This window comes from Melozone crissalis, unplaced genomic scaffold (genome assembly GCF_028551555.1).
Source record: "Melozone crissalis strain CALT ecotype California unplaced genomic scaffold, PUWL_Pcris_2 ptg000013l_1, whole genome shotgun sequence".
NCBI classification, from domain to species: domain Eukaryota; kingdom Metazoa; phylum Chordata; class Aves; order Passeriformes; family Passerellidae; genus Melozone; species Melozone crissalis.
The window spans coordinates 26,734,895-26,752,716 of NW_026535791.1; the positions used below are offsets into that span (position 1 = coordinate 26,734,895).

The 17,822-nt window shown below is 37.1% G+C and overlaps 1 protein-coding gene across 10 annotated transcripts in view; it reads right to left on the reverse strand.

The window, feature by feature from the left end:
• Positions 1-17,822, reverse strand: part of MYCBP2 (MYC binding protein 2) — a 177,521-nt gene that overhangs the window by 98,833 nt on the left and 60,866 nt on the right. For 9 of the 10 annotated variants that reach the window (XM_054272161.1, XM_054272164.1, XM_054272156.1 and 6 more), the window contains exons 18-19: positions 6,173-6,292; positions 5,438-5,519 (exon numbers count right to left, since the gene is read on the reverse strand). In XM_054272161.1, the coding sequence (XP_054128136.1) occupies positions 5,438-5,519; positions 6,173-6,292 (202 nt within the window). Of the gene's footprint in view, positions 1-3,346; positions 3,444-5,437; positions 5,520-6,172; positions 6,293-17,822 lie in introns of those variants that run through there. The other variant, XM_054272163.1, reaches the window with a different exon arrangement.

The window sequence follows — 17,822 nt, forward strand, 5'->3', positions numbered from 1 at the left end:
GCAATCAAAGCCTTATTCCAGTACAGTTACCAGAAGCAATATTGCTACAGCACTCTCAAGATCACTGGATAGGGAGTTATAAAAGAAATAAAGGTCTACTCCCCTTCATCAGCTCCTCTCCCATCAAACTCAGACTCAATAAAGAATAGACCTCTCCAAACTCTTTTGCAGAGAGATAAGGTCTAATCCATTTGTCTCCCAAATATGGACAGACATAAGAAAATAAACTTTCTATTTCAGTAAAAATGAAGGGGAAAAAATGACAGGGTGTTCAACATGCAAAGAAAGAGAAATTGAACTGATGACTTGGAATAGAAAGAGCACAAAAGATAAAAAGAATGAGACACTAAAATTTTTATTTCAATATCAACAAAGAGAACAGAAACCTACAAGACTTTGAATTCCATTATGAATGTCTACCTAGACTTAATATTTCCTGTGGAGTTAAAGACTGTGAATTTGAAGAACAAGTTATTCCCACATAATTTTATGCTTGGAAACTGGGCTCAGAGTTATACAGAGGATGACAGCACTATGTGAACTTACTTTTAAACACAGCCTTTCAAAAGTAGGGCAATCTAAAATAAGAACAGGTTGTTTTATACTGGAATAAAAAAGGGTCCGCCCATGGTTACCTAGTGATAGTTTAGCAGCTGATGTGGTAAAAGATGGCTCATCTCAAAGTTCTGATTTTGGCTGAATTGCAGGTAAAATAGAAGTCAAGAAATTATGAGGAAGGTGAACATTATGTTCAGCAGAAAAAGGGCAGATGGGAAGATGTGAACACACAAAAATGTGGAACAGAAGAATGCAGCATGAAGATAAGTTGATAACCTAAAGAAGGATGAACACAGGTATATAGAAAAAGTATTCTTTGGTGGCAAATGTAGCTTTCAGTGGGAGACTAGTGAAGATGGAGGGACTGAAGGGTAGAATAAAATTAAGTGGAGGATGTACAACATGACACTCAAATTTAGGTGCTTATCTTGGTCTACAGGCACATAGATTTGGACATCACTATGATTATACACAGACATAAAGCATAGTTTAGCAGCAGCAATGATGAAATTAAAAAAAAAAAAACCTTCACATTTGTCTTCCATTAACTTTAAGGAAACTCAGAAAGGCATCAAAACATAAATAAAACATAACTAGTAATTAATCCAAAAGCACCCCTGTTAAAAGGAAGTATTTTTATCATAAGGTTTTTCTTCCTCTCTCAAAATTATGATAGCTGCAGGCATGGAATTATCAATCATATCTTTATTTTTTAAAAAAGCAGTGAATATTTCATCTTTTAATGCTTAAAAACCGTGCTATTATCACCATAACTATTTATCTTTCTGTTCTTCCAATTGACTCTATCACTAATGTTATATGAATGCTGTGTTTAATAGCATCTTGGCTACAGCAGAACAAAATCAAATAAGCCGCTAATGCAGAGAGATGAACTACATTACCCTCTTAAACAGTTTTTTCATTAAGATCACCCAACTTTTGGAATGGCCAACTACAGTCTATCAGTTCATTTAGAAGTGAACAGAAAAAAAAAGTAAGATACTCAACTACATAAAATAAACATGAATTGCAAAAAACTAGCTTTCACTTCATAAAAGGAAAGGGATTTCAAAAAATACAGACAGTTTGACTAGTGCACATAGAATTTAAAACCCGTGATACTACTGAGTATTTCCTTATCCCCCTGAAACTCAACACAGGAAAGCTCAGAATAGACACTAAAGAGTCTGAGAGACTCTGGGCAAAGTTTTAACAACCAAAGTTTCTCCATCTGAATCAAGGAACACAAGAACTACTTTTCTGGGATGGAGTGGAAAGATGCTGGTATTAAAGTCACAGAACATTTGGTCAATCACAAAAGACCAAGCTCAGCTATAGAGAAATTAACCTGAGATCCCTTAGGAAAAAGCAACAACTGCTGAATAATTGAGGAGATGTACATGCATCAGCTAACTCAGGATCCTGAAGAAGGTCCAGATGCATTCTGGCTGTCCACATGCAAACCCTCTTCCATCCCCAAAGGTAAGCATTTCTCAGAGCAGTTGTAGCCTTTGAAAATTCATTATGCATGACCTGTTGGAACAATCTCTGTCCGTGGTACTGATGCAGCCAACAGCTGTCTGCCAGCTCCCAAAACATGTCACTTGGGGCAGCTGACCGTGGTGCTGCAAGCACGGTTCACTGGGAAATGTTACTGTGTAGTGGGTGAGAGGAAATCAGTAGCAACTTTTGTGCATTGTAAGCAGAGTTGGACAACTTCATTACAGAGAAAATAGAGATTTCTGTATTTTTAGAAGTGACTCTATTTTAGAGGAAATCTGGTGAAAAGATGTAAATATAACCTGCACTCCACCACTGGAGTAAAATATTCAGAAAATACACCTAAAATCATGGTCCTAACAAACAGATAACAGAACATTTTTTTCCCCTCTGGAGTTAGTAATAGAATATAGTCTCTATTCTTTACCTTGAAGTGGAACATAGCTGATCATCTATGGAAGGTCTGATCAGTTTTGGTTTATGTTACTGTTGAACCTTTGGAAGCAAAATCCTATCAAGACCATATCAATTCAGTCATTCCATTTCTGGAGCTTGACTGTCAGGTAATGTACTTGCTACTGGAGTGCTGAAGTCAAGAGTTTGCACAAAAAAATGCAGGCAAATTTTGAACAGTTACAGAAAGATCCTGGAGTTTTAACTTCCATCTTCTTGAGGGAAGCATCAGCAACAAACACACCTTTGCTTACCTGAGCACAATACATGCTATCTTTCACAAAGACTAGATACTGCAAAGCATTTCTTGTTTCCACTGAGTTTCTATTCATCAGCATCTAATTTGAGGAGAATATAAGCACAGACTGACAAATCTTTCATGTAGTGAATAGCTTATCAACATCTGTCACTGTGGATGCTACAACAAAAAGCCTACACAGGCTAATTGAATGGTTCCAGCTTACTGATACGGCATGTAATCTATCTCATTCCTGCTGAAGTAGAGGAAGAATGTGTGATGTTTACAATATTCTAACAGAAGAGTCTAGAATCCCCTTAATTAAGGAGCAAGGCATGTCTGAACAGGTGTTCAGAATTTAAAATACTTGACCATTTTCAAGACTTTTAGAAACGTAGCCTCCCTACTAAATCTTTACACTGCAAGTCAAAAGCCTCTGAAAGGATGCCTAAATATTACTTTTCTTTTTTTCTCCTCTCTCTTCTCTCTTTCTCCCAGAAATACAGTAGAGTATCAGTTCCTGAATTCAGAAGATGATGCTCTTCCTGAGGTCAATACAGGCAATGTGACACACTGCATGACTGACATAACACTGACCTGGCAGGAGCTGGCCATCTGAGCACCACTGCGTCCCAACTGAGGTGGAACTCTGCATAAGGATTCCCTGTTTCCTTCTCTGAATCCCTTACTGTGAGGACAGAGGAGAGATCTCTACTTAAAGCTGGAAAAAGAAGTAGATCAATGAAGAAATTATAATTTGAATGATGGTGCTAAATAGCAATATAGTACTATAGCCAGTTCTCATGCATAGGACATACTCTAAATTCCTTCCAGGCTTTTTTTCAGAGACTTTCTAGGTCTGATGTAGAATGATACGAAGGTCTGTGCCAAGTCACTGGCACCTCCTCAGCTTCTACTTTTGGTCAAACACTATCCTTCAGTACAAGAATTTTCATATTCTCCTTTAGGATCTCACTTGGAACTACGACTGGTCTTCATCCAGTTTCTACCTAAATAAGCAACAGATGTAGGGTTTACCACCTGAAATACTGACAAATACAGCAGATATCTCCAAAGCCTTCTGACAAGCCAAGTGATTTCATCAAAGTTAGAAATAGGTGACATTAGGTTACCAGTACAAATGTCACTGCTATGTGTACTTCTTCAGTCTCAAAGACAGAAACTGGCCTTTTTCTAACAGCAACTTGAATTGCTAGTTTAAGCCATTGCTCCTTGGAACAAATACCCAAGAATTTCCAGGAGGGAAAAACAAAATACTTGTCTGCAATACGACTCTATCAGACAGAAACCCAGACTGCATCCACCAATCTAACGCAAACTGAGTAGGGGTAACAGTTCAGAGATTACTATCAGGCACAGCAGCCAATATAAGGCAATACTTCCAATATACTTTCTTTCTTCCCTCTCCCCCTCTGGCATAGTGAATCCAATGCAAGTTTTAAGATGATGAAGATTTCTTCAGGAACTTGACAAAAGAAAGAGTTTTGAAGTCTCCAAAGAGATTAGGAGGATAGATGTTCAGTAATTTTCACCTGACTGCTACAAGAGAAACAAGAGAACTGAAGACAGGTCATGGATGCTCTGCTCTGTATGCCGTTTACATCAGGATACTGAGCATTACATACACAAAGGCCCAAATATTCCTACTATAGAAACTTCCATTGTGTGCATTATATGGCATATGTGCATGTCCAAAGACCTAAATCACATTTCCTTTTACAGCAGGACAATGATTTTTTATTTACTTTAATGAAAAGATGTGACTCTAAGCATGAGATACCAAGGGTGAGATTGAGCTTCACATTAAAGACATCTATATTTAGTTATGTATGATCTCACTGTAGTCAATGGAAATCAGATTTACAGAGCTACTAAGCACACCACACCTAAAGCATGTAAGCAGTGGCTGGTTAGCCAAATACCTGCCCATGCTCTGTTGATTTCTCTATATCCACTGACCACAGTGAAAGCACACATCACTCTTCTGACAAGACCCAAAACAAGTGACTACAAAATGCAGCTGAGACCAAAGCTTAGGGACTTCATTTGGGAGATAACTGATGAACATCAAATGAGCCTTCATCATAACTGAATTGAGATTAGCTCAGCTGGTCAGAGCACAGTGCTAGTAACACCAAGGTTGTGGATTTGAGCCCCACACAGGCCATTCACTTAGGAGTTGGACACAATCCTTGCAGATCCCTGCCAACACAGAACATTCTGTGATTCTGTGAATATTCTGTGAACTCTTATCGCTGATTTAACAGGAACAGGCTCATCTAGGTTTACAATATCATACTATTTTAATTTTTGTATATGTAGTATTCTACAGAAATAATGAAATCCTAATGAGGTGTCAATGTAATTCTCATTGATGCAGGGAGAATTAAAGAGACAGAAGTCTTTCAAACTATTATCAAAGCAAGCTAATAACTATGCACAGAGGATTTCATGCATTAAATAAATTACTCCTACAGTACAAGAGTACTGTTATTACATCGATATTCAGGAGGTTATGGGGAGTAAGTGCAGAACAAGACCTCTTCAACTTTATTTGGTCTTATATTCGAATTTTCACACTTGCTAGCTACAGAGAACCAGAAATGTAGCCATTTCTTATGCAGTAGTACAGTAATACACAATCATGTCCTCTGATTACCAGCTTACCTGGAATTAACATCACCATGTCCAAGTTGACCATGCTGCCCATATCCAAATGTGTAAACATCACCATTTTCCATCAAAACCACTGAAAAAGAACAAAATATTTTTCTGACATACACACATGACATGGCACTGCACCAGTCCTGGTTACCCTTCTGAGTTGCAGCTTCTGATTCCCAAGAGATCCAGATCAGATTTCCACAACCCAAAACAACGAGCACCTCTATGCAGGAGTAGAGCTCTGCCATACAGATGTTTTAAATTGACTCCAAAATTGCTTACAAGCTCTGATATAACTCAGTATATGATACTTATAGCCCTTTTCACTGCTGAAGGACAGTGAGATACCTCTCATTGCTGGAATAAGGGAGGTGATGTGAGGATTTGGGTGGTAATCTTACTTTAGCCTGTAACAAAATTGCGTAAAATATGTCAGGGAAGATTTAGGCTGGATATTGGGAAAAGGTTCTTCACCCAGAGGGTAGCTGGACACTGCAATAAGCTCCACAGGGATGGGGTCACAGAAGCCTGACAGAGTTCATGAAGTGTTTGGACAATACTTTTAGGCACATGGTGTGATTCTCTGAGATGTGACAAACTCACCCTGCCACGTTTTCAGCTTTTAGCACTCCTGCATACATCCACTTCAAAAAATTGAACACAAAGCAGTGAAGATGCATATCACAACCTTAAAAAAACCCCTCTCTATTATAATAATTAACATTGATTTGTTTTTACCTGAATGGTGAAATCCACAACTGACTTGTACAGCTCGCAGCTCACAGTCAAAGCGGACAGCCCCTGGTGGATATGTTGTGATTTTGCTGGCATCCTTCTCACCTCTTTCTCCACTTCCATCTATAAACAAGACTTACAATTATATACTATGCATTCTAATAAAGTTATATTAGAAGAATGAATAGAACAAGAATAGTAAATAACTCCCCACTCCACCTCTTGTAACGTAGAAGAGAGAACTCACAGAGTAGCAAAAGAGCTCAAAACGTGGCATCAAAGCAGATGTAGAAGATGACAGAAACTCTATTTTTTAAACAATGCTCTATAAAGGTACACACTGGAAAAGATCCTCTAAAGCAGAAACTGGCCAGTGAGCAGACAAAAAGAACCAGCAAAACAGAAAATGCAAACTTCAGAAGCTTTGCTTAAAAGCCATCACTTTCATTCTTCGGTAAGGCAGCATTAGTAAGTAGGAAACATTGTAGTTAGACTTAACAGGCATAGCCTAGTTTACCTTTTCCAATTACTACTCTGTAAGGAGTTTACTTGACTCCAATTCAGCCACACAACCCCTGTTCTAAGCAGGTGACTATTGCTTACACAGCTCATTCCTACCAATGCAGACAACTCACCCAGAGCCTGTTTCCTGTCTGCTTCCATGCATCTTTAGACATCATTTCTGTGATTTCTTTTAGTAATTATGTATGAGTTCAGTAAGTATGAAGTGCATTATCGATTCCTAAAGCCAAACTGCCTTCACATTGGACAAAAGAACTGAAGTGCAATGTGTTATTCCCAATTTTCTTGCAAGCTACCATCTTCTCCAGAAATCAGAATGTTTCCTAACAGTTGCTTCTCAAAGAATTCAAGGTATTGTTAAATTTACATCTCTACTTAGAATTTCAACATGTTTTCTTGAATAATCATCAGTGGAAGTCTAAACTTCAGGACTTCATTATTCCCTCTGTGAAGCACAGTAATTACAGACTTACAAAAATTTTTTCATATATTTCTGATTTGATACATATTGGCCAAATTTTTCTTTTAATTGCAGAGGAACTGCTACTACAGAAAAGTCATTTCACACTTTCATTACATGTCAGTTTTTAAAAATCTTACTGTTCAAAGAATAAAGCTATTTTCTAGTAATGACTTGAGTATAGAAATTATATGAATCTGCATGTAGTTCACATCTGTAAAGAACAGTGTGTATAGGTACTAATGGTTTTGAAGAATTGGGTTTAAAAGCATAGGTAAAGTACCCCCTTGAAACATGCACTACATACTGGATACACGTGAAATGGAGATGTGATTAGGAAAACTTGTCTCTCAGAATTGCCATGGCATTTTTGAGGTTGTGTACTACCAGACTGTACACAAATTAGAAGAAGTGTCTCTGAAGGTCTCTGTGCAGCTTTTTTTCAAAATTGTATTGGTAGCATAAGGAAATATAAGGAGACAGAATCATCGTTGAACAACAACCCACTCAAAATTACAGTTTTCCTCTTAGTCCCATAATTCTGCCTTAAGCAGCTCACAGTATTTTAGTCAAGTTTTACTACATCTCAAATACAGTACCTTTGAACTTTTTATGTCTACTTTTGCATTGAACTCTATATGCCAAAGTAATCAGGAGTGGTTCTAGCAGCTGATAGTGCCTCCAGAATTATTTATTCAGCAAGGAGTCTGCTTACTGCTTCCCAATTTGAAACTCATACAAGTTTTTCAGACAGGAGCAGAAAACCAGCTGATTATTCTGGAAGTCTACCTGTGGCCCCTGTATCCCCTCCTCCCTCAGACACTGCTGGATAATAAAAAATATGAGCTCTCCCACTGTGTAAATGCACTTGATTAATCATCTGTCAGAAATACACATGTCCAGTAAGAATGTGTCCTGGCTGCATGCACTTCCAATGAAACACACTGGGCATACAGCAACCATGTCACCTAGGCAGTCACACTAGCAAAATGTAGCAGCAGCGTATCAAGTGATCTGCAGAAACTTAAAGAGGCACATGTGCATTTCTGCCTCACTGAAAGAAAAATATCCTGCTCTAAAGGGCTTAAAAGAAATTAATAAAAAGTTGGGGATTCCTGTTATCTCAGTTGATAAATGTGATACTACCATTAAATAAAACTTGATTCAAGATCTAGCCCCATTTTCTCCAAGGTTGCAAATGAAAGCATAACAGTACTTACCTTGAGGAAATACTAAGTATTAGTGTGCCAGATGCAGAGACAAGTACCTTCACATGAAACAAGTTTTGCAATTACGTATCTGAGCAATAAATTTATTCTAAAGGATAATGTTCTACAAAGTTGGCGCTTCCAATTTCCAAAGCTAACTTCTTAAAGGCTCTAAGAATGCAGGAATAGAAGCAACTATCCTTCATGAATATCTTACTTTGCTCAAGTGTGAAATTTTTAAACTGAAAATGGAATTCCTGTCAGCCTTCTTTGCATGGTTAGTAACTGTCTCAAGAGCTTTGAATTGTTTGGATCTTCAAAACTTGATAAGCACGTGATAATTTATGTGTGCTCCAACAACATTCTTGCAACTAAAACAGCTAGTCTTGTTTAGGAAAAAAAAAGGTCTTTTAACCAAAATACACAAAGCCAAACAGAACATAATTATATCACTGCTTACTTTTAGAGCAATATTTCTGGACTACAGTGTTTATCTGTTACCCCATTACATGGCCAATACCTATCATATTTTTCCAGCAGCACTGGCTAGAAGTTACACTTAGAGATAAGGCTGCAAATAAACTGGGTCATCCTCTTTCCTTCCATTACTTTCAAACAGTCAAAGTTTTTTAAAAAAAATGTGAGTCAAAAGTGGATGCTGAAAGCTTATTTGCATGTCTCAGGGAACAACTGTAACCAGGGAGATACACATTTGTTTTCCTTCAAACAACTGTGCACTTTTTAATTTCATCAAATGTAATATCAGAATAACTGTTCCTGAAAGGGAAGCATAAAAAGCCTACTGAAGCAGAAACTCCTATTGTTGGATACATTGGCACCTTTAAGCAGAGCAAGTTAGTATCTCCAGTGTTCTCCAACTGGAGTCCCACTGAACAGCACCTCTGACTCCATCTCTCTGAGACACAAGAAAACCCCAAGGAAAAGTACTTTCTGCTGTCAACCAAGAGGGAGTGCTCCATGAAAAACTTCACAATGACGAGTTTTCATGTCTGATGTCTCAAAGTTGGAGAAGGAAAGAGAGAGAACTGCAAATAAAACCAACCAATCTCCACTACCACTCAGAAAATTCTTAATTCCTGAAGATGATTTTCCTCTGCCATTAAACGTGCTTGGAAGTTCTCTTGGCTCACATTGCTGTCACAAAAACCACTACTTTCCAGGAACAAAGGAAAAGCCTATTCAGACTCAATAGCAAGTAAAGTACTAAGCTTTAAATGAGATATCTTCTGGCAAAAAAAACTAAGCCCAGCATCATTACAGAAAGATATGGGGCACCCTTGCTTGGCCGAGACCAGAGGAAAAGCATTTTGTTAGCCTTCTCCAACAGCAAGGATGGTGACATTCCATTTCCCACTTACCATCCATCTTTGGAGGAGAGAAGAAGCACTTCTAAAGATGTTAAACACCCCACAGATGAAAAGCATTAATGGAATATGACTGCATATTAAGAATTCTTACATTAACTGTCTCTTCAGATCACATCACATGCCAACAAATCTTGGTTCTGTTCAGCAGCAATCACCCAAATAAAGCATGTTGGTCAAGTTACTGGTTAGTCTCTGTGATGTCCAACTCTCACAGGGTGTTCTGACTGCCATAATTTACAGACTTTATATACAACATTACTTCAACTAATCAGCCCGTGTCTGCAGCTTCTTGGCTGTTTACCCCAGGCTGCAGCTAAAATACCTGTAACCAATTTTACAGATACAGTGCAGAGGGAAAAGGAATATACTCTGTCTGTGGAAATTATCCACATGAGGGCAGCACAAAAAGTAAGTCTGCTGGATTCTTTAGAGGTTGCTACAGAGCTTACTTGAGCTTATAGGTGAAATAAGATATGCAGAGCCACAAGAGCATAACACGTATAATAAAGTGATAACAAACTCACATTCTAATTATAAACTCAGTCTTAGATGTAGGTTTTTCATTGTCAGCTGTCTCACTCCAATTAGTGCTTCAAACTACTCTGCCCTTCACATGGTATCTTAGATAGCCAAAAAGTTAAAATAAATTCCAAGTAAGTTTTCTTGAACGTCTGGTAATTTTCTCTTAGTATTTGCACAATGGTTGACCTATATCTTGTTCCATCCATGCAGATTCAGCTTCATCTAGTCCTAGCAGTTTTGAGGGTATTTGTTTCCTTAGCATGTTTATCACTACTTCCAAATATAGGGAAAAGGTGGCATTTAAACTGCTGAATCTTAGCTGACTAAAGAAGCTTACTTTGTTTCTTTGTTTTTTATTTCTATTCAGTTCATTTCTGCAGTTGAGTTTACAGACTTTCATTAATCTTTGATGCTTTAAGTTTTAGTTTTCATACTTTCCAGATGCTGTACTGCATTAGTCTATAACTCTGAACTTTATATGAAGTTCTCTTCACAGTTTAGTTAGACAAAACAATCCTTTTCCAGCCCGAGAATCAAGGACACCATTGCAGCTTCAGACCCAAAAAGCACAAACAGCAGCGAACTGAGGAGAGCAAACTGGGAGGATGGGACTTCATGATCTGAAGCTGTAAATGGACAATTAACCCCAATAATGGAAATGGACCAAAACGTATAAAATTGTGAAAATTCATAACTCAGAGTTCATCTTGAGTGGAGGCACAGCCAGGTTCTTGTACTGCCCAAAGTATCCTTTGAAGGCCTTTTCAATAAATATCTACTTTATTCCTTTAACATTGTCTAGCCTGTCTAACCCCTGTTCTAGGTATCCTCTCCAGGCATCACTTTTTACTAAGATGCTCAGTTATGGGAATCCACAGGGACTGGAGATGTAGACTGGAAACTCACTATCTAATTAAAGAATAAGAATGAAACTCAAGCTCATTTTTCTTCTTGGTGCCAAACCACTCCATGAATACTAAACATGTCATACCTAATCCCTTCTATTAATAATTGTGAAAGACACAGAAGACACAGATCAGGAAGAGTACGCTTAATTATGCAGTTTTTGTAGTAACAATGACCTTGATATGCAGACCCTATAAATGTGAAAAGAGTAAATGACAATGGCAAGATTTCTAAAAAACCTGCTGTTTCAATTAAACTGAAGGAGTTTTCAACTGAACAACCAAACAGATGAATTGCACAAGTGACAGACACGTGGATTATTATGAAAAAATTCTTCACTCTGAGGGTGATGAAGCACTGCAACACGCTGCACAGAGAATCTGAGCATGCCCTACCTCTGGAAGTGCTCTAAGCCAGGCTGGATGGAGCTTTGAGGAACCTGATCTAATGGAAGGTGCCCCTGTCCATGTCAAGGGGGTTGGGACTGGATAATCTTTAAGGTCCCTTCTAATCCAAATCATGCCATGACTCCATGGTTTGACAATATGTACAAGTACATAACAAATACACCTTTTATAGTAGACAATAATTGTCTGAAGAAGTCCTGAGGAAGCTGTCCACATTCAAGTTTAAGTATCATTATCAAGAGAAGTTCTGCAGCTGCAAGCAGAGAAGTGGCAACCAGCAAGTTTAGTACCAGCCTTATCAGTACTACCAGTTGAACTAAACATTTCTTGCCTAAAGATCCTGAAGGTCTGGTTGGCATGAAGAAGAATACTATAGCAGAAACACCTGAAGGAAGGAGGACAGTCTGGAAAGCATCATGTTCAAATAATTTGCTGATTTCAACGTGATAATGTCCTTTTATCTCTGCTCTATTATTGCTTTTACATTCTTCTTCAAGAAGAGAAGCATGCCTTCTAAGATAAAAAATATACATTATCTTTTTCACAATTCTCACCTTGCCTGTTACTTGGATAACAACCCACTTCACCAGTTTTCCTTTTCCCCTTGGAATCTCTTTGAGAAGTTAAGGGGTATTTCTAGTTCCTAGTCAAATTTATGGCCGTCTTTTGAAAAGCAGTCTCCTGACACAGAGAATGGTCTAAAAGTTTACTTAAAACCTCCTTATCTGTTTACTATAAGACACAAAGAACTAAAATAAACTGAGTATTTCCTTCCATATAGCCTTCCTTAAAGAAAAAGAAATGTTCATTTCTATAGGGCATATCTGACCAAAGTCTTCCAGCACAACACAGACCTTTATACTGTTCTTACAACTCCAAGAGGCAACATAAGCCTCAAACTGACACTAATGAATACAGCTCTTGTAAGGAGATACTTGATCTGAAATGAGTTCCAACAACTAACGCATGCCAAAAAGGCACAGATGTAGGCAGGACAAGCATACTCCTTTATGCACTTGCCTCTGGAGTCAAGGGTTTGCAGCACAACTAGCAGCAGTATCCAGCTCAAGAATAATACCCATCAGCAAACTGCCACTCACGTAACAACACTTAAAATCATTATGTGCTCTTTCAACAGGCAACCTCTCCAGTGAGATTATGATAGGTTATTCTAAGTCCATCAAGACTTAAAGCTCAGACAACATGCATTCCAAAGACTGAATGTTATGCAGATTCAAAGTATCAAATTTTGCTTTCATTTCCATAAATTAAACTTAAAATGATTTCACAATCCAGTATGTTCATAACTCAGTAAGCCCATCACCCACATACACTGAAATTTTATCCCATAAGGCTTCAAACTGATATACAGTTTGTTTGCACACATGCCAAATACAATCAGTAACTTCCACTAATTCAACTGAAATGCCATTCTAACTCCTTTAATATTTAGCTGTTCTTTATAAAAGAGTTGAAGCATTCTGGGTTCACCATTTTTAGGAGCTTCCTACTTTGACCAGGTCTCTAACCTCCATTTTACATATTTATCTTCTGTATATAAATAATGTACATACAGACACATCGATACACAGATATATACAAAGTACAATCAGATTTGAGACACCTCAACTTCAGTAAGTTCAGTTAGTAATACACTACTACTTTCTAAGAAACATTTAAGTCATTTATATCTGAACAAATGGCACACTTTGAAATTGAAGATATAAGGAACTGGCTTGCCAGACATACAAAACTGTCTAAAATATCAAGACACCTCCATACCTGTACTCTCTCAAACCATTTAACTCAAGAATATTGCAGAGAAAAGTGTTTATTTTTCTTTGTAGTCTCCCCATTCAAAGTTAGCAAAAAGTAATGCTTACATTATTTCAAGTATTTCACCCCTAAAAAGGGCTTGTTGAAAAGTAACATACCTATCAGAAGATTTATGCCAGAATTATCAAGCCTAGAACTGGTATGTTTAAGTAAAAACCCCAAATACACAACACAAAAGGACAAAAGCCACAAATGCAGTGCAACAATCTTGAGTCACTCTAACATGTTACGTTTCCTACAGTAAAAACAAAGAACCTTAAAAATGAGACAGCATTAGAAATGACAGAAGACACACATAAAGACAATGCATATTTCACAAAAAGAAAAGGGGAAAGAAAAACAAAGATGATGTGGACTAATGAACATGTAGACTTCTAAAGAAAGGTCAACATTTAAAAGCATTTTCTTTCTCCTCAGGTAACAAGATACTAACAGGAAGAAAAGGCAGAATTCATTTTGTGCAGTTCTTTGAAAAGACAGATGCAGCATCTGGAAGAAGTGACTGGGAGGCTGGGTTTATTTCCACCCTAGTCAATAAGGAAGACCAAATACCTTTGTGCTTGTCCCGTTTATGCTTTAGCGGTGCTGGAGAGAGTCTGATTCTGGCTAGAGCCTGTTCTCGGTGGTTCATAAAAATAGGACCAGGAATTACAAGGGGGCCTGAGGAGAAACATTTTGCACATGCATAGGAAAGCTCACAAAATGGAAACAGTGTGTCAAACAAAATTCAAATTAAAAGCAATGAAAAAATCAAAAAGAATAATAATTATAAACTTGTTTTCTTAAATTCAAAAGACCTTAAAATATAAAAAAGTTGCCATGCCTTGATAACTTATGCAAAAAACCAAAAAACATCCCACAATGATAGTTTTATTTCTAAGTATGCAACTGTACTGCAAGCAATGGAAATACACTCACATTACAGTAAAATTTGATAGCAAATACCCATTATTGCCTTTAAAAGATAAAAATAATAATTACCATGCCTTAAATCCTACAATATAGCATTCAAAATATTGATTTGGAACAAGGTCATAATATAATTGCTAAATTTAAAAACCACCACCGTAAACTTGTTTGCAATTACTATATTGAAGATGCAGAGGTATAACTCTTAAAGCAAAAGTTCCATGTTTCATGAAGAAAGTTATTCAAATCATATGACTCTTTTGTTATCTTCTTAGTAATTTTTAAATTCATTAATTTTGAAAATAATTTTCAATCTATTTAAAGGTCTTCAAGAGAAGATTTGATTTAAAAAAAGCAATGATACATGCATTTAATTTTTTTTTCCAGACTGCTTTTCCTTTTTAAAAATCTAGACTTAGGCAGTGAGGTACTATGCTTAACTGAGGCCCAGGTAATGGACAAGGAATTTGTTTCTTAAATCTGTATTTCTCCTGTTTTATAGGTTAAATACGCCACCATGAAATTTTTTAACACTTTTTGTCCTTTCAGAAGTCTCATATTCAACAGAAACCATGGATCAGAACAAACTAATTCTGCCAAGTGATACTCAGTTCCACAGGTCCCCAAATCCAGCCCCTCCACAAACAGTAAACAAAAGCACCCCAATCAGGCTGTTGTGTTATAAACCACTTAAGCAAAACTTAGAATACAAATATTCCTCCTTTTTCTGCAAATTCATTGATACTTTCATTCCTTAGCTGAACTTTATTAAGAATACAGTGTAGGTTAACTTTTAATAATTGCCTCAGGTTTTCTGCTGTCAATTTTATACCATCACCTCTTCACTAATACTAAAAAGCATGGATAGACATCTAAGCAAAAGTTAGGCCAAATCTATACAGCTTTAGAACCTTCAGATGAAGAAACTTTCTTCATAGAGAGAAGCTCCCAAATTTTATCATTCATTTAAAAAACAAAATGAAAAATGCTTTAAAAATACACTACTGTCTAGGTTAGAGGTTCATACATGTGCTAGGGAATATAATGGCCCAAAACTTCCTCAGTCATGTTTGTTTTTGCACACAGCATAGGATTTTTATTTTTGAGCATAGGATTTTTATTTTTGTTCTATTGCATTCATTTGGACTCTATTCCAGAAGATATCTTCTTACTAATTCAGAGCTCCTTCTCCTAATCAAGGATCATCATTTGCTTTTGATTTACCTTCATCTTGCAGTTTCCTCCTTCAATTGCCTTGCTGTTGTATTCCCCCTTCTCAGTCTCCTCTGAATTCAAACTTCCATTTAATAGATACATTTTTGGTAAACATTACTTTCTGCCAAACCACTTGCTGTGTTTAATATTCTACTTTACAAAGTTCTGACTTCCACAAAAAACTACACCATATTTTGTCTCTTACCAAGTGAGGCGATATAGTGAGGAGTATCCTAAGGCACACCAGGAAAAGGCAAAAAGAGGAAGAGATGAATGACAAGCAGATTATGAAAGCTAAAAATGTCTGAAGGACAAATGATACAGAGGAAAGGCAAATTAAGAACATGAGAAAATAAGGGAAAAGTAGTGGGACTTACTGGAAAGTTTCTAATGAAATTAAAATCTGAAGAAATAGAGAATGGACAGGACAACACGCAGAAGTGAAAGTCAGATCAGCAAAGTTACAAAAAGAGATGCAAGGACTGCAAAGAGTGTGGCTTGAAGAGTGTAGATCTAAAATATTTGTAGGTGACTGAGTGATCTCTAGATAACTCAGGCAAACACTCTGAAGCTCCAAAACATGCTTGCACAACAGTGCAGGGAACAAGATACAGCCCTGAAGGCAGCCTTTGGCATTTCAGTGCTAAGAGCAAAGGTAACAAAAGAGAATTTCAGGAGGACAGAAGTGAAGTACAGTAGGGTGAGCAAAAGTACTACAGGAGATTTGTAAGACAGAGGATGTTTAGTAAGCATAAGAGGCTGTCAGCTCCAGCATGGCTGTAGCACATACCTGCCATTAGTTTCCAAGCTACTCATCTGAATCACACTCTCCTAGTCAACGTGACAATTCTGTGACAATCTAACCTTCTGACCCATGCAGGAATTATCTTTGCTTCTGGATATTCCCATACACTCTACATTTACCACTGTGTACAGAACTTGAATCCAAAATAAACTTAAATGCAACAGATTGCCATTTCACAGTAATTTGTACCCAAATCCATGTAACATGTCTGTTATCTTTTTTGGGGTTTTGTGCATGCTAAATCTGCAAAATGATCATAATAGAATAGGAAAAATGAAATAAAAAAATATCTACATTTAGATTGCATTGTGATGTCTGCCTTCTTGGTCATCTGCTGGCAAGGTGCAAAGTACCTCCCTCTCCCTCCAAATAACACAGGCAACAATATGCTACAACAATTCATGGAGACCATGAATTGCTTTCTGCTCACATCTGAGGTTGCCTGTATGAAGGGATCAAAGTTTAGGTGCTGGGAATATTTTGGTGGAACAATCCAGTCATGCATTAGATATCGCCTTTAATTTGTTCAAAAAATTTCTGCAGAGAATTATTTGGAAAACTGCTTCAGAAGCCTCTAAGATAGATCTGCATGGGGAATAACAATCTATTACTAGTCTCTACTTTAGAAGATCAAGTGACAGAAATAAGCAGAGGAGTCACTGGTAGACTACAGAGCTATTTTAAATCAGCCATCAGCCTGTATGATGCAAAATGACATTCACTCCCTCCCTTCCAGACTGTTTTTCCATAGCTGAGCTGAGATGCTGAACAGCCCTAGCTGAAATGTGAAGACTAGCTTTCCTTTCTTGGTCCAGACTTTGCAAAATGGACATTGTTTCACAGGGAATTCAAAGGATTAAAAAAAATCTATTTAACCACAGAAATAATTTCATTTTCTCAAAATAGAATGCATTTATTAAATAATGCAGTGGACTTCAGAAAAATGTATAGAATTATTTCATTCTACATGCATTTAATGTGCTTTGGCATTCTTGGTCATTTAAGATCTTAGATACAGCTATGAAGGAGTTTAATGTTTGATTTTATATAACACAGACTTTGATTTCTTCTAGTCCTTCACCCTAAACAAATATTATTTGGTAAGCTGTGATTGCAGGAGACTGAAATCAATTATCCCAAATGCTGACTTCTGCATCAGTGCACTGAACACAGCAGGCTACCTGAAAAAATAGTACATGATGACACATACATACAGAAAAGTAGTATAAATTCAGGTTGCAGAGCTAAGTCCTAGGTTGGATCACACCCTCTGTTGTAAAAACCTATTTTTGGCTTCTTGAAAGAGACAAAGCAATTTCTGGGGTGCTGTGTTTTGTTTGGTTTTTAGTAATAAAACAGGAAGATAAAATCATAATATAGGAAATCACCCATCTTAATAGGTCAACAGGTTGCAAATTTTGAGAAAAATATTTCAGAAAATGGAATTAGATACAAATGCTTTACTTCAGTTCCAC